Source organism: Silene latifolia, chromosome 2, assembly GCF_048544455.1.
Source record: "Silene latifolia isolate original U9 population chromosome 2, ASM4854445v1, whole genome shotgun sequence".
Taxonomy (NCBI): Eukaryota; Viridiplantae; Streptophyta; class Magnoliopsida; order Caryophyllales; family Caryophyllaceae; genus Silene; species Silene latifolia.
The window spans coordinates 50,935,523-50,949,402 of record NC_133527.1 but is presented as its reverse complement, the minus strand read 5'-3'; the positions used below and the strand labels follow the sequence as shown (position 1 = coordinate 50,949,402).

Genomic DNA, 13,880 nt, shown 5'->3' with positions numbered 1-13,880 from the left:
ATCATGGTATGGATGACGTCAATCGCTATCCATCCTTAGGCCCAAATAAGAATTAGGACCGTTTAGACGGGACGATTGGTCGAATGGGTTGGGTTGGGCCTAGGAAGGCCGAATTAAACGGTCTAGGAGGACTGAGTTATGAAAACCGACAATTGTCTTGTACAAACTTATTCCCTAACCTTGTTCAAGTTTCACCCTAGCTACACGTAAGTGTATTTCCCCAGCGGAGTCGCCAAACTGTGGACAGCGGGTCGCCCACGGGGGCGCTTGGTTGAGAAACGAGGGACAAGCGTTTGCATTTTGTATGGAGTCGCCACCAATTTTTATGGGAAATTGGAACCGTTCGAATACCTCATGTCATGTCAAGACACAAAGTAGTGACATGAACACTAAGCAATCGTTACCCTTAGCATTCTATGTCTAGAATGACTCTCGTGGATGCCAATGAACACGGGTGCTCACGGAGATCTGGAGTAAGGGGCGAGGGTACGTATTAGGAAGCTCTTTTGATCGAACACCTAATCCCGCCCGCCTCGATAGCGGCCTCTACTAATGATTAGGGAAGTTATTCGTACTTGATATATTGTCGGCTATATGCATGCAATGCAACATCCATTAAATTAATCCTAACATGTGAGAATTAAGCTAAGTCGGTTGACACGTAATTAGCAATCAATTGGGTCGAAGTAGGATTTAATGTTGATTGACATGTGAAAGCATACAAGCAATAAAAGAAATACAATAAAAGAAAATTACAACAATGGAAATTACATCAATTACAAAGGATAAGGCGATTTATGTCGAAAATACCTTTAAAACGGATTATTTGAGAAAAAAAGAAATAAAAGAATAAAGCACGACAGATCAGAAGGTGATAATACGAATATTAGTGAATTAATACGTAAACTAAATAAACTACGTCAAGGCAGAAAAGGAGTTCAGAGACAGAACTCATCCTGGAACAGGCGCAGCAGGCACTGCGCCCTTTGGAAGAGAAAGCGCGGCGATTCTTTGCGTCTGTTCCAAGGGTGAGTTCTGGCTGTGAAGCCGGAACTGCAAACCGTTAATGTGAATTGTTAATTTTATGGACTAATTACGACAATTGACTCGGATGAAAGTGATTAGCAGATTATTTACATATGATTGAGGTCATAAAAACGGCAAAACGTGGATGAGACGGAAATAAACGGATTGATTATGTGAAGGGCCGATGTTAATGAATAATTAATAAAACAAACTAACTAAACTAATCAATTACTAAACATGATGAATGTGACAAATATATGACTAAACAGGTGAAAGTATATCAAAGGTAAATTCCAGAAACTCAATATGATGAAATTGAACTTCTAAAACTCGAATTGAATATTAATGACGAAAACCCGCGAATATTGGTTATAAGGGATTTAAGTCGGAATGATAATGAACTAAACATGTGAATGATGAATGAATAATATACATATGAATTATTAATGATGAATAATTATACGAACGAATTAACAGACGAACAAAACAAAAGAAATATTTTTGATACGAATTTCAGAGGACGGAGGAAGAAGAAAAGAAGCAGGAACTGCGGCAGCCTCACGAAGAGGCGCAGCAGGTGCTGCGCTCCTTCGAAGAGGCGCAGCAGTTGCTGCGTCTTTTCTCGACGTCTGTCTACTGGAAATCCGCAAAAAAGGTTTTAAAGACGGCTTTAGAAATCGGTTTTAATGAGGTACTTTCGACGTAAACCTTACAACGATGATACGATAAAATAAATAACAATAGATAAAGAGGAATTATTACACCCTCAGACTTACATGTTGACGGAACGAGATGAACTAAGAAGATCGATTAGTGAATGCTCGACGCGAATGCAAGGAAAGAATGCCCTCGTGAGAGGAAAACGATTTAACAAGTTGATTAATTAGATTGATTGAGTGTAGTGGTCAAATTGGTCGGTCATGCAACGGAGAGGCTGGTACCCGGAAGGATCCGAGCTTACGTGGTCGAAGGTTCAAGCACGTAGGCGCCAATTAGTAAGAACGAAGTCTAGAATGCAAAGGGAGAAGAGAAGGGCGGACACTCGCGTGAGAAATATGAGGAACGAAAGCTCCTATTTATACTAATCACACGGAGGTTTAGGGTTTCGGAGACTCTTTGGAAGTGAATCTCGGAAAGATATAAAAAAGATACGTAAATCATGCAAAGAAGGGCCTGGGAAGAGGCGCAACAGTCACTGCGTCTCTTGGAAGAGGCGCAGCACCTGCTGCGTCTATTCCCAGGAGGTTTCCTCCTGTTTAAGAAAGATTTCCGTGTTTAAGTTATGGTAGGACGGAATTGATTAGATTATCTTTAATATCTTATGTAAATATTACGGGATATTATTTGCCAAAAGATAAAATTTGAGAAATATGGAATAGAATTATCCGGAACATTCCAGAACATTCTGACTCGGGATTTAACAGCTATCAGAAAATGGAGACGGTTTTTGACCCGGACTCCGAATGCACTCTAATTACTGCCAAAACGACCGTATCAGGACGTAGATGACAACTAAGAGGTTGACATTAATATTTGAGCAATCACTTGACGATAATCTTACGAATTGTCACAAATCGTTCCGCGAATCAAACATGCGGCCCAATCATCACCGGGTGGTTTGCGAGAGGTGCAGAAACGAGGTGTCTACAATCGTCTACAATTAATAGACGTATATGTCCTCCTATAATTCGAAAGAAATAAGCAAATATTTAGTGTGAATTTAAATTGAAGTAATCTGGAAAATCTGGAAAATAGTGTATATTTTAATGAAATGGGCATATATTGTACTACCCGTCCTTTTAGGGACCCGTTGACTGACGTTGACCGACTTTAGTGATATGTCTTATTCTTTGGGAAGCCTTACGAGCGTTGGCTGGTGAAGTGGTAAGCTTTGGGTGAGTGGTACTCGATCTAGTCGAGGCTGCTCGATCGAGTAGCTTGAGTACTCGATCGAGTAGAGGTCACTCGATCGAGTAAGTTAGTTACTCGATTGAGTAGCGTCTTTACAGCGGGGATTCAATATCGTGTTTTGTTAGAATCGCAAATCATTTCCGCCTCCTTCCTCCAAACCTAGATGTCGCCTTTCCTCATTCCCTTCACCATAATCCTTCCTTTGGAGCCTTTGAGGATTCTTATGCCTTGAGTATAAGTTGCTTGAGTCGGGTAGCGGTCTTGACGCCGGATATCTATGCGTAGGTATGTCATCGTCTTCATCATTGTCATTGTCGTTTTCAGTTAGGGTTGTAGTGGTTGTGATGGATTATTGTACTGTTTGTATAAGTGTATTGCTTACTTGGTCGATGTCATGTGATTTAACGTGGAATCGCTGCGGTTGGCTATAGGTAGGTTCGCCTACTCAGTACTGTTGGTTGTCTAGAGTGTCTTGTGGTGTGGTTTGGTTGTTGTTATATCAGTATGGTTGTCGGATTGTGATAGTTGGTTGGTGATGTGCTATTGTGTCTATTGATGTTGTCGTAATACATTGATTGTGATTGGGTGTTTGTGATATTCAGGGCGCGTCCTTGGCTGAGTGGAGTCACTTGCGGGAGTGGCTTCATGCCCTTTGTTCGTCCTCTGTGGAACCCGCCACAGGAGGGGATGTGCACATTAAGGAAACTTGGGTTTATCGCTCTGTAAGATGAGCGGGGATTTGGTGGGTACGGCTGCGGTCCCCCACTGGCAGCCGGCAGGGCTGGTACAGTGGACAGTCGGTGACGGTGATTGGATGGAGCAGTTGTGGCTTGTGTGTGAGTTTGGTTGTGTCTGTAGTGTGTTGGCTGTTGTTGATGTATCTTTCCTTAGTTACTTACCTTATGTGGTTTGTCTTCTTGTTGTTTATGTCGTGTCTGCCGTGATCCCTTATGTTGAGCAGTCAGTCTTAGCAGGTGATGTCTTGGATGGTAGCTGGAGTCTTGGCGGGATGAGTCCTTCACGAGTCACGACAGAAGTAGTTCACATAGTGGTTTTGAGTTGTATCTTTTATATCAGTAGTTTTGTTAATCTTGTGATAAACTATAATTGTTCTTTTATCGACTTTTGATGATTACTATTCTCGGGCAACCGAGATGGTAGCGCCCTTATATGCTAGGGAAGGTCTTGTTAAGACTCCTTGGTATATGGGGGTGTTTCATGTATCGTAGACGTTACCTTTTGTGACTACGCTTTTCACGCATTGTAAAACAATAACTGGTTTCTCCGACTTGTAGCGAAGATTTGTTGCTATATGTTCACGGTCTTTATTGTATGACCCCCATATCCAAAATGATAATTGAGTATCGCTGCAATTTGATAAGAATTGTTTTGATAAGTAATGTGACATTTTTTTGAAATCAACTTTGAATTATGTTGAGAATCGAAAATAATATTAGTCTTACTTTTGGTTATCCAAGTCTAGTGACATTCTTTTGGAGTTGTTATGTACAAAGACAACTTTGTAGTCCTCTACTCCTCCTATGACATCTATAATAATATAAAATTTATTTAGTAAATTGTACATAAAATATTAAATTTATTGTGGTAAGCATTCAATATGAGATTAAACAACATTTAAAAAATTAAGGTGCTAATGATGATATCTATTAGTTGCCTTTCTTCTACTTTGTTACTAATGATATCTTCAAAACAGACAAACTTAAAACCATGCTTTGGAATTGAGCCACACTCTATTTCATCAATGGTTGTCAGTGTACCAAATCTGATCCGACACTTGTGTGTTGTTGCAAGGTTGAATCCGTGGTTACGAATTGTTTGGAATTTTCCAATTTTGTATGTCTTCCCTTCCTGAATTCTTCCATTGTATTTCTTAATAAGTGATTTTGTGATTAATCCTTGAATAACATTTTTCTCTTAATCAACCAATAAAAATTCAACATTATGAAAATACCCCTTTCCTTGATTGTTCCAATCGTCTTTCTTCCATTTCCTTATCACCCTTCCTTTTATGTATACATTGAAATCTCCTTCTTGAATTTCAGCAATCGTTTTTTGGGTAGGTTGTTCCATTGTTGAATGTATTTTGTTAATGTGTTGTTTGTTTGGAAATAAGTGGTTGGAAAGGTTTGATGATTATATGGAGGGAGTTAAATATGGGTTTTGGGTAGTGTGGGGGAGTTAATTGATAATGGCAGATTATGGATTGTGGATGTAGTAGTGGTAATGTGGTATGATGTGTGAGAAGTTATTTGATAATCTGTAATTTTAATTTAATTACTTAATTTACTTAATAATTAATGTTATCCATTAATATCATTATTGTGCATGTATTTTCAATGAACTACACTAATAATATTAATATTCCGATTCTTATTGTGTGACAGTTGTGGACGTTCTGAGATTTTATAAAGGTTCGTATCGATGATGAATGAGGGTGAATGAACTCGGGTTTTTAGCCTTAAGGTAGGTATGATTACTATTGGCAGCTAACTAAAATGCCACCCCACAAAAAGTGGTATGGCGACATTCAGTTATTGTTACCCAGTTTTCATTAAATCTCGATGATGAGTGGTATGATACCAATCTGAGAGATCTTTTATATTTTTTCATTTTTGTTTTAATTATTTGGTTTTTTATTTTATTTTATTTTTTACATTATTGTATTTTATTTTTCTCATCTTGATGTAAAGCAAAACAAAATGGAAGCAAATGTCGTCCAATATTTGATGAATCTAACGAATTGTAATTTGTATTTATCTGTCTCTAATTTAATTTATGATTTTTAGATTTTATTTATGTAATTTGTAATATTTTATTTCGTAATAATGTAATTTTATTTATTTTTTCGAGTTTAGATTTTAAATATCATTTTTGTATTAGCAGCCAGAATCATTAGACGTTATTTAGACCGATTAACACCAATATCTGAATTTCTCTATTTCCGAGAGAATTAATTCGTGAAATTTTGGTAGGGGTCGACGTGTGTGTTTGTCCTAGTTTGTAAAAGTGTTTTTGGACTCAAAAACACTTTTTGGCCAAACACATAGTTTTCTAAAAGTTAAACAAAAATTCTTAAAAGCTAAAAATCTATATTTTTGCCCATAGAAATAGAAGCAACTATTTGTTGTTTCTGCTTTTGAAAAACACTTTTGAAAAATTAAGCTTGAAAAACAAAAACTCATTTTTGAGAATCGAGGCCAAACATGCTCGACATAACTTGTAATTTCTAATCTTTTGTCAAGCTATCATAGAAATTTATTGTAATTTTGTTTTGTAAATAGATTTTGGAATGTAGATTTTTTTAGTCGGTAGAATATTTACACGGAATAAATAACAACTATATCTAAAGACGGAAATTAAAAAGAAAATATCAGCAAATGTGGAGAGAGAGTAATTAATTCCCCAAAATTTAGTAGAGGCCCACCAGTGCTTGAATTTAAGCAACCAATAGAAATCCAAAGCCAAGTGAACCGTCTTTGATAATTTCAGGCCTGCCCACCAAAAATGAAATTCCCGTGGCCACACTTAAAGTAGTTACCGACATAAAGTAGTTAGAAAAAAAATGGTGGGCAAGAGAAGATATCAAAGTCATTTATATTCCACTCAGAAAAAAAAGGGATATTCTACCGTGTACCCTTGTGGTTTTCGGATTTCTACGTTGTACCCCTCCTTTTTTTTATATTCCATGGTATACCCCTAAACTCTATACATTAGTCTATAACATGACCTTATTTATTGTCATTGCCAACTTAGTTTCTTAAATGACCTATTAAATCGTCTATTTATCATTCCAGTTACTCAATAACCTACTCATTTACTTATTAGTTCGCCGAATTACTTATTAACCAAAGAAATAGTATATGAAACTAATTAAAAGTTCAAAAAATCTCCATTATCATGTCATGAATCATAACAGATGTTTTTTTTATAGTAGTTGGTGCTTATTAAAGGTTATCTGTTTCTCATATAAAATGGAGATACAACATTAATAGTCGGAATAAAGGTGAAAGTACGGTCGTTTGATAGTGATAAAGTTAACGAAGAGTTAAACGAGGTTATGATGGAGAAATAAGGAAGAAGTTTAGGGGTATAATGTAGAATTAAAAAAAGGAGGGGCACAACATAGAAAACCGAAAAACTCAGGGGTACACTGTAAAATATCCAAAAAAAAAAAAAATTCATTCATTTATATTCTCAATAAGACCAAAAAAAAAATAGTCCTCTATGGGCTTTCAAAATCAGTAGAATTGAGTGACAACTTGTTAAGATTACGACTCAAGATAAAATAGAACGACTTGAGTTTCTGATAGAATAGATTTTATGCTAGGCTGTTGGGCGATTTGGGAGTGTCGAAATAAAGTTCTCGATGTGGTGCGGCGGGTGAAAGAATTAGGAGCGGAGATGCTAAGTGTGGGATCTAGTGGGTACCGGTTTCAAAGAATTAGGAGCGGAGATGCTGCAAAGGGATGGAGAAGGCCGGAAAATGGTTGGGTTAAAATAAATGTAGATGCCGGAACGAAGGAGGGAGTGGGTACCGGTTTGGGAGTGGTGTGTAGGGATGAGGATGGTGTAGTGTTGTGGGGACTAGCGTGGCAGAGGCCGGTTTGGTAGGAATGCTAATCGGGTTGCCCATGAGCTTGCCCATATCAGGCCGTGGCAAGTAGGTAGAAAGTATCGGGCGGATAATGCGATTGAACGTTTTGTTACTCTCGATTCTCACTTAATGCATTGATACCCCTTTTGGGGTTTTTCTCTCTGAACCACTTGACTTTCTCATTAATCATATAAACGTATTTATAGGAATACATACGACGTCCTAGGTTACTTAACCTAGGCGGCTAGGCCCAATACGACAATAATATAACCCGACATACAATAAACTCCGTTGTTGAAAAAATAAAATGCCACTGAATAGGCGAAACAAAAAAACTATTATTTCCATTATATACTTGGCACATATTTTTGTAAACCTTTTTGGTACATCCAAGAAAAACGTTCACACAATCATTTAAACAATCAAATAGGTACAGTATAAATTCAAACACAATATATATAGGAGTAGTATATTCAAATATTGCAGTCTCGAGTGCAGCACTTGGTAATATTTTAAAATTTCAATCATAACGCAATCTTGTGTTCTTGCTTCCAAGCTCCTCCTCTAAAGCCAACTCCTTCTATTGGGAAAAACTTCAGTTGAGGACACCAATGAGCATGGACAATCCTCAAGGCCGGCATCACTCCCTTGGTTGTCTCCCAATCCATACGCAAATGCGATAATGAATCCAACTTCAAACCTTCAATTTTCCATGAAAAGTTACCACATGCCCAGAACGTCTCTTCGAAACTCGCCAGGTTTCCCCCTGTTATAGATAGGTAACTCAGCATAGGCAGAGAAGCCGGGTTAAGCCATTTCGGGCTGGTTTTCCCTGGGTAGAATTTCAGAGACAACTCATGGAGGTTGTTTGGTGGATGGAGTTTCTCGAGTTTGTTGACCAGCTCTTTCTCAAAGCTGTTAAAACAGTTTATAGTTAAGCTCTGCAGTTCTTTCAGTCCAGTCAATGCATCAGTCTCACCATCACTGATTTCATCTGCTCGAGTCAGTTGCAATTCCAGTGTCCGTAGTTGACTTAACTTTCTCAAGTCAGATAGGCTAGAACCGACTTTACCCGATCTAGCAGGCTTGAAACCTAATAAGACTTGAAGCTTTGTGAGGGACTCAAGGTTTCTCGGGAGACATTCAAGGGACCCACAGTGACTAACATCTAACACGACTATGTTGTTGAAATTCATGAGAAATGGAGGAAGAGATTTCAGGCTCTGGCAGTAACTCAAATCCAAAATCTGAAGGCGATGGAGTTTCTCGAGTGACTGAGGAAGTTGAGTTAGTGGATGGGTGTTGCTTAAGTTCAAGCATGTCAAGTGCTTTAAACAACCAACCTTGTCAAGTAAGGCTCCAATAGACATTTTAAAGACTGATTTAGACATGTCCAAAACACGCAAGTAGCGAAAATCACACAACTTATTTCCTGTATTTGTATCAATTTTGTTCACTTCACCGCTTTTGACAGTTGATATCAAAGCCCTTAACTTTTGGCTAACTGTGATATGCTGGTTTTGACCAATGTTAGTGTTGATGCCAAAGTGACGACAATCAGCAGTGCTTAATCCCGCAAAAGTGTCATCATTAGCAATCTTGATTACCAGGTCTCGAACCATGTCATGGACTTTACACGTCGCTATCTTTCCATTGTAATCCCATTCCACCACTTCAACCAAACATCTATTTGTCAATCCAGAAAAGCAATTTTCACCAGCTTCAGTTGATAGCCTACCATTTCTCACAGGTACGAACCCCTCTCCAACCCACCAACGGGTTAACTGGTCTTTGCTTATTTCACAATCCTCAGGATATATCGAAAGAGAGAGAAAACACGACTTCAAGTAAGAAGGAAGCTCATCATAGCTTAATTGTAAGGAAGCCATTACAGAACTATCGTTGTCAGCTAATTCATCTCGAAAATGATCTGCAATTCTTTTCCATTCATGATAATATGGTCTCTTACATAACATCATTCCGCCAACTGCCTTAATAGCAAGAGGGAGACCCCTACACTTGGAGACAAGTTCCTTCCCTATACTCTCAAGATCTTCTGACGTACAATTTCCATTATTATTAGCAAATGCAACATTGCAGAAAAGCAACCAGCTATCACTCTCGCAAAGAACTTTAGGACGGTGAATCCTTGCTTCCTGGACTCTCATCTTCCTAGCAACACCCTCATTTCTAGTCGTGACAATGACACAACTTCCACTACCTTTGGGCAACCCTTCATATATTTTTAGCCACCATGAAGTGTCCTCACACCAAACATCGTCCATAACAATCAGAAATCTCTTACCTAAGAGGTGATGGTTTATCCTCTTTAGTAAATCGCCAAGATCATCCCCAATATTGGCATCTCCAAGGTTTCTTAAAATGCTCCTGAGAATCTGTTCTTCAGTGAACGTCTGTGACACCGAGACCCAGATCCTCTTCTCAAAATGGTGCTCCATTTCTTTATCATTAAACACAGTTTGAGCGAGTGTAGTCTTCCCCAACCCACCCATACCAACAATTCCAATGGATAGTAAGCCGTCATCTGCTTGGAATAACCACTCTTTGAGCTTTATAGTGTCACCTTCTAGCCCCACCACCTGGGTATGATCATAAACTGGAGAACTCCATCTGGACTGCCCTTCTTCATGCGAACTACCATCCCGTGACTCGGAAATGAGTTGGGGCCCAACATACGATGTGATCTTTTCTTTAATGCCCGTTATCCTCTCATTGATTTGCCCCAGTCGCTTTGTCATATGGTATTTGGCTCGGACTTTGGTTAGAAAGTAACCGTTTCCTAAATTAGTCCTATTTGACAGGAGCTCGCAATCGGCTAGTATGTCTTCAGCTTCATAAACCAGTTCCCTTAAATCAGCCAAGGCACATCTTAGGGTCTCATTTTTTCGTTTAAGCCTCTCCGCATCCTTTAGAAAACTTCTCATATACTGAAGTTCACTACGTAGTTTTTGAAAGTGATCCCCATAACCAAATAGAATACGCCCCTCATTTTCAAGGGCGTTGAGGAGTTTCTCCAAAAAGACTGTGACCACTGCATCCACCATAATTCTACCTGTGACACAATCAAACACCAAGAGCTGAATAAAATGTAGCAACATTGTGAAACAAAAGCAATAACAAAAGCAACATTGTGCAACGTAGATGATTAAGTCGATTACCCCTAGTGCTCTCTATCACAACTTTAGATGAGCATCAGACAAGTAGATTATCATGACAACGTAAATATGAGCATAATTACAAATCAAGATGCCCTATGCCGTAGAATGTGCCTACACGACACATTTACAGTTCGTTTATGAAAACTGATGCAATTCACGGGAAGTCACATGGACTGAGGAGGCTAGAAACCAAGAATGTCTACCTAGCACTCATGGTTTCGTATGAAGCAATTCATGAGCAACTACAAGTTCAATGAACTCTAATTGTAGTCAGTGAACGCGTACCCAATAATTGGAACCACCGATTGCCATCCTCATCTAGTACACACTTTGGAGTGAAAAAGTAAAGACAACACTAAAAATTGGAAAAAATAAAGAAAATCCCAAATAGGCTTTACATTATATGCAAAATAAATAGTACTCCGTAACATAGACATGACCACAAATTCTTGTTTCAGACGGACACTTTTCGTCTTATTTTTCAGACGGAATATGTGACCATTTTATAGTTAAATGTAACCACAATGGTATAGGCAGTGGAGGGAAAGGATACAGGTGGATGTTTAGTATTTGATGTTTCTTTTGACATATTTAGTGTTTTTTTTATTTAATTTAAAAAAATTAAATTATTTATTCTTTTCTCCTTTATTACATTTTTTTTACCAACCACTTTCTTATAGATTTTACTTGGTTCATTCCGAATCATTAATTCTATTTCGTTTTTTAAAAATCGTTTTAATCTTTTCTCTCGATTTAAATTTTAAGTTTTTATAAAAGAAATCCAGAATTCGATTTTAAAACCCCTAAGTTTACCTTGACTTTCCATTACATTTTCATTCTTCCTTTTTGTTTTTCATTTTCCCTTTTTTTATTCGCATTTTGAGGCGTGCGTTCACCCATGGACGGTTCGAAAGGATGATTCATGTCAGCCGACCCCAAATCATTTTGGGATTAAGGCTCTGATGTTGTTGTTGTTGTTGTAATGGTATAGACAGTGTTACAGCTTATGATAACTGGTTTTTCAATAGTGGTCACATTTAACAGTAAAATGGTTACAAAATCCCGTCTTATTATTTCAGACCAAAAAAGGGGTCTTTTGTCAAACTATTTACCAAATTAGCCATTTTATAAAATTATTTTCAAAACTAACCATTATTACAAATTATGTCTTTCGTTTATCCCTACCTCCACAAGTCCACGCTCAACAACCTCAACATTTCGTAGGACACTTTCATGAGCCATTAGTCCACTACACATGACAATAACTAAAATCGCTGCCCACTCGTATCGACTACAAGATACTAGCTAGTTAACTTTTTTTTTTTTTTTTTTTGGCAGCAAGGTAGTTAACTTATAATCGCCAATCAACAATACCGTCAGAAGACGGTATGTTTGACAACTTTTGTTGTCACAAAATTTACCAACTTCACTTATAGGCTAAAAGTTTAAAACTTCCGCGATCCTAATTCCCGAAAGAGGGATGTCGATCGGGAATGAGTATATTGCTGTTGGTATATGCGCCTTTCCAATCATTTTACATGTACGTAATTTTCTACTTCTCCAATGTTCCAGTCTATATACTTTTGCACAACACAAATCTAGAATTACACCCAAATTTTTGCTGATATTTTTCTTTTCTATTATACTACACAGTACACACCACTAAATGAAAAAGAAATCCAAAACTTAAGTTAACTATATCGCACATAGCCAAGTTAATTTATTCTATTCTATTAATAACTAAGCTACGTACTCTCTACTGGTAGTAGAATAATCGTATTCGTCGTATAGGTAGAGATGTAACTATGCTTAATATACAGAAGATGGATATGAGAAATGGAGGCTGGGAAACAATAGGTTGCAGGGAAGGAAGATGTTTATTTATTTTACTTTGAAATTGGATATTGTCATTTTTGCAAATAGTTTTACAATATGGTTAGTTTGGGAATTAATTTTGACAAAATGATTATTTTGGTAAAAGACCCCCAAAAAAGCCCGTCTGAAGCAAGACGCAGTGAGACAGGACAAATGTTTCCAACTCATTTACCAAAAAAGGGCTACTCTTTCCATTCCACACTTTTTCCTTAAATTTCATTCCAAATTAATGGTCCTATTTCTGATAATTATAAATAGTACTCCGTAGAACAGATAAGATAAGATAAGTCACAGGATTAGAAACCCCCTCCTTCACCCTTGTAACTCATAATTATATTCCTTGATTTTTGTCAAACGGGGACTAATATCAAATCCCAAGGTTGAAGGAGACTAATTCAACAAATGAAACAACATAAGTATTCAAAATCACATATACATACGAGATAAACAAGAGTACATACATACATACATACATACAAATTGGGAAGATGTAATGAATTAAAAAGAGCAAAACCATGAGATATGAAGACAAAAGAGTAAGAATTGTGATGTACTCCGTAATAAAATGATTAAGACAATAATGGAGTAGAGAAGAGATTAAAATGCTTACAGAGGTGAGGTGAGGTGAGGTGAGGTGATGAGTTGATCACAAAGTCTGTATTATTACTAATAACATAAGTCATATATGTATACTTGATCATGTTGACGGATGATTCATGATTGGAGGGTTTGATGTCGACTTCTTAGACCATTTCATACTCATTCTTAACGCTCTTTCAACATTCCAAGTCTATTTCTGCTTCAAACCTTTGACCAACTCATGCTTCAATTTTTCTACTTTATATATCCCTGCTACGGAATTCTCGGTTTTAACACTTAAACTAGGTATATTTTATTATTATAATAGAAGAAAAAATACTGGGATATTCTCTCGTGTACCCCTCAATTTTTTCATTTTCTACGATATACTCCTCTTTTCATGCAAAAAAACTTTAACCGTCAATAACTCTTGGCTACAAGTTTAGAATACGATAAACTTTTTTTTTCAAATTGACCGTCTTTAAAAGGTCTTCCGTTTTAAAAAAAATCACCGACGTTTCAACTCGTAGTCGGGAATTATGGTCGGTCAAAGTTTATTCGTTAAAAAATGTTTGACCAACCATACCTACCGGCTACATGTTCAAAAAGCGGTGAATTTTTTTTTCAAATTGAAGGCCTTGACGAGATAATTGGTTTGAAAAAAAAAAATATCATTTTCTGAACTCGTAACAGAG

General features: G+C 37.3%; 1 protein-coding gene across 1 annotated transcript; it reads right to left on the bottom strand.

Moving 5' to 3' along the window:
* Nucleotides 1-7,870: 7,870 nt before the first annotated feature.
* On the bottom strand, nucleotides 7,871-13,457 carry LOC141642737 (disease resistance RPP13-like protein 4). The gene is made up of 2 exons (XM_074451655.1): nucleotides 13,217-13,457; nucleotides 7,871-10,625 (listed from the first exon to the last, which is right to left on the bottom strand). The coding sequence occupies exons 1-2, from the start codon at nucleotides 13,305-13,307 to the stop codon at nucleotides 8,077-8,079; spliced, it is 2,640 nt and encodes an 879-aa protein (XP_074307756.1). The 5' UTR covers nucleotides 13,308-13,457; the 3' UTR covers nucleotides 7,871-8,076.
* Nucleotides 13,458-13,880: the final 423 nt, after the last annotated feature.